The following is a 3195-nucleotide window of genomic DNA, read 5'->3' on the forward strand; positions in this document are numbered from 1 at the left end:
CGATGCAATTATCAACATTAATCATTTCACCCTTGGAAAACGTTCACATTCCAGAGAAACTTCCTTTCTCCCATTCTTGCCACGTTTAGTGACAGTTTTTAATCCCACTTTTTTGGAAGGAAGTTGTGAATTCAGAGATTCACCCTTACTTTTATTTGTAGTTGCAACCATGTTTAGTGAATAAACGAAAAGAGACGAGAACTCCTAAGAGGTTTTTTTTCCCAAGACAGTGTCCAAGAAGGATTACGAACGCTAGCTTTCGCCAACGGGTCCAAACAAGGATTGTAAAGGGATCAATTGTAGAAAAAATAGTACTGTTTTAGTAGCACTGAAAAATACCGATTTTAATTTTAGCACTAAAAAGTACTGTTTTATTATTTTAGATGGTTGAAAAAAAAAAACTTCCAAGAGCAGAGAGAATTCGAGTAACTTACAGCATGAAGGTACGATGCGCACTGAGGTATTTCATGTTGAACATAAATTCAAGGGTGTTACAAACATTCGCGCTACAACTGAAAGGTTAATAACAGGAGGGTATTATCACTTTGCATTTAAACTCATTTTTACAGTGAGCATTCTGGTTTCAGTCATATTCGTCTTATTCGATTAACTATTTTTACGTAACATATTATATAAATGTATAACTAAGCTTATCGATAAACATACTTTTGAAATATATGGTAGAATATCTACAACATCAGTCAACAGGTCGAATCATCATGCGAGAGCGTTTCAGGCCATAGTTGTATCCGCGGAAGGCCTTCCAACACATCATTGTGGCAAACTCCTCACGTTTTCCTGTCAGGTACAAACCGTTGAGATTGCTAGAATGAATTAACCATCAATTAAATCAAAACTCTTAATCACTAACCAAACTATTAATGCAGTTTTACCTTTCATGGCAAGCCGCCATCCACCACCCGCTCTTATACTGCACCGCACAATTGTCGGGAGCATGCGCGTCGTTATCTGAATCCAGAGTAGAAAACATGCTCGATACCGCGTAGCTAAGTGAATCCCCGGCATCCCCACTGTACGTTCCCAAGCTGTTGAGCGCGTACTTTTCCTCTGGTCCACCCACCTGCATGTGACTGTACTTTGCAACAACGGTTTTTCCGTCAAAATCTTCCATCACTATATGCAGTTCGTGTTTCTTGGAGTACGTAAGCTCGTGGATTTTACTCAGTCCTAGCCAAAACTCTCCGTCGCGAAGATTTCCAAATCCATGCTCGTACTCGTTCCAGCCACGATAAAAGTTCACCGATCCGTCGAAACGGTTTTGAATTACGGTCCAGCCACCTTCCAGGTAGGTTTGATCGCAATACACTTCGAACGAGTCCTTGAAGCCAGGTTGCGGATGAATACGCTGAACGCCCGATCGAAGAGCACCAACATCTGCGCAGAATTGTGGTAGCTGCTTTGCTTCCAGTGTGAGCATTCGTGAGGACGATTTTGAACGTAATTGGTCACTCATGTGCTGAAGGATGAAGTCGTTTAACATCTCTGTTGTGGCGAGGGTTTGCTGTGCACGGTGAATTTTGCTGCAACGTTATGTATGAGTTAGTTACATTAAAAAAATCGTTGATGTACTACTAATGTAATTACCCCGTGTCACTGAGAATACGTGAAACATTGAATGAAAGCATTTCAAGCGCAATCTTCATCGCGGGCATCTCATCGACTATTTCATTATTTTTCAGTATTTTTTTCAACTGCATCTCAACGTTGTTTAAAGCATTCACCTGTTTCATAACTAGTGTTTCTGTACTAGAAACCACCTTTCGAAGATCTTCAATTTCTGCGATCAAAACCTGGTGATACTCTTTGGAACGAAGATGATCTCTCTGCATACTGTAAGTAATTAGAATAATAGTCGTAAATCTTTCCGCTATCTCAGTATGATTCGTTTGCACTCACTTGTAATTAACGGCATCCAATCCCGTCACGGTCAATTCATAGCCAAAGCCAGCTGCACTAACGGTACCATTGCCCTCAGCATCCGACCTTGCCCACAGGGTAACTTGTAAAACAACCAAAACTAGTAACCTACTTAGCTCCATCTCGCGCGGGTGTCGGATTCCAACTGAGACGAACCAACTGATTAAATATCGGCTTCTCGCAGCAGCCGTTCCAGAGATGCAGTTCAAGATCAACCGACCTATTTCGGTGGATCCCCCTTAAGATGATTAGGGTGCGGGGAATTCTACCACATTTCTTTCTATGTCATCTTTCTCCAAAGGCCGTGATTCATGCATTTGGATGTCGTCGCGGGCACGCGAGCCGTTTTGCGTATGATCTGCAGCACGTGGTAACTGGTTTCATTTCTTATTGGTTGAAGTGTAAACTTGAAAAACAACTCATGATTGATAGTATCAGTTTCACCCGTATAGGCCTGAGTGAAAGCAAAAATTCTAAAACCCTCAACGCTCAGTGAATGCTTAATGGATTCAAATGATTTTTTGTCAGTATACTGGCACACATATCTAGTTTCTAGAAGTGAACAGAGGAACGCGGAAAAATTCTTGTGGCCGGAGTTATTCCGGTGGATCACTGGGTCAGGTTGGTGGAGAAGGGTACTGTGCGTTTGTGCCCCCGAAGGTAAGCAAATTTCAGGTCACAGATAATTTCCGGAATCGGTTATAATGTGGCCACTAAATGACGGAATTTTAAGAAAATTGCCTCAATGTAAACCTTTTAAGAAATGATTGAATTGGATAACTACGAATTTTGCATTTGATTAATCCTATAAATGACCATTTTTGGGTCCCGGGATGCCTCAAACTTATGATAAAGTGGCCAATTTGTATCTGAACATCTGTGCCAAGCTTATGAGAACGCATTTTAGTGCACAATTATATTTGATTTCTACTTTTCGAGAGTTGAAACGGTTTAGTATCCAACAAATCTACAGCCGGTTCTTCCGGGTATTACGTACGTATGGCCAAATGAGATATATTTTTAACGGTGCAAAACTCTTCATTTATAATGTTGAATATCAGATCTTAATGATTTATGCAAATACAATGATTGTCATTGCTAATAAATAAAGGTATCTTGGCATGTCCCAAAAAATAGCCCTTTTTTACTTGACTTGACCCAGTGACCCACCGGAATAACTCCGGCCACAGGAATATTTCTGCGTTCCTCTGGCCACTTCCAGAAACAAGATATATGGGCCATTGAACTGACAAAAAA

At 40.8% G+C, this 3195-nt stretch overlaps 1 protein-coding gene across 1 annotated transcript; it reads right to left on the minus strand.

Annotated features, from left to right (window-relative positions):
- Nucleotides 1–520: 520 nt before the first annotated feature.
- LOC110677006 (microfibril-associated glycoprotein 4-like) lies at nt 521–2094 on the minus strand. Its single transcript, XM_021847321.1, has 4 exons — nt 1918–2094; nt 1606–1851; nt 894–1541; nt 521–824 (listed from the first exon to the last, which is right to left on the minus strand). Exons 1-4 carry the CDS (start codon nt 2058–2060, stop codon nt 698–700), a joined length of 1164 nt encoding a protein of 387 aa, XP_021703013.1. The 5' UTR covers nt 2061–2094; the 3' UTR covers nt 521–697.
- Between the last annotated feature and the right edge of the window lie 1101 nt (nt 2095–3195).

Source organism: Aedes aegypti, chromosome 2 (assembly GCF_002204515.2).
Source record: "Aedes aegypti strain LVP_AGWG chromosome 2, AaegL5.0 Primary Assembly, whole genome shotgun sequence".
NCBI lineage: Eukaryota > Metazoa > Arthropoda > Insecta > Diptera > Culicidae > Aedes > Aedes aegypti.

Coding starts and splice junctions, on each gene's coding strand:
- LOC110677006 (XM_021847321.1), bottom strand. CDS start 2,060: ATGGAGCTAAGTAGGTTACTAGTTTTGGTTGTTTTACAAGTTACCCTG. Junction 1,542..1,605: donor CGTATTCTCAGTGACACGGG/GTAATTACATTA, acceptor ATAACGTTGCAG/CAAAATTCACCGTGCACAGC. Junction 825..893: donor ATGGCGGCTTGCCATGAAAG/GTAAAACTGCAT, acceptor AATTCATTCTAG/CAATCTCAACGGTTTGTACC.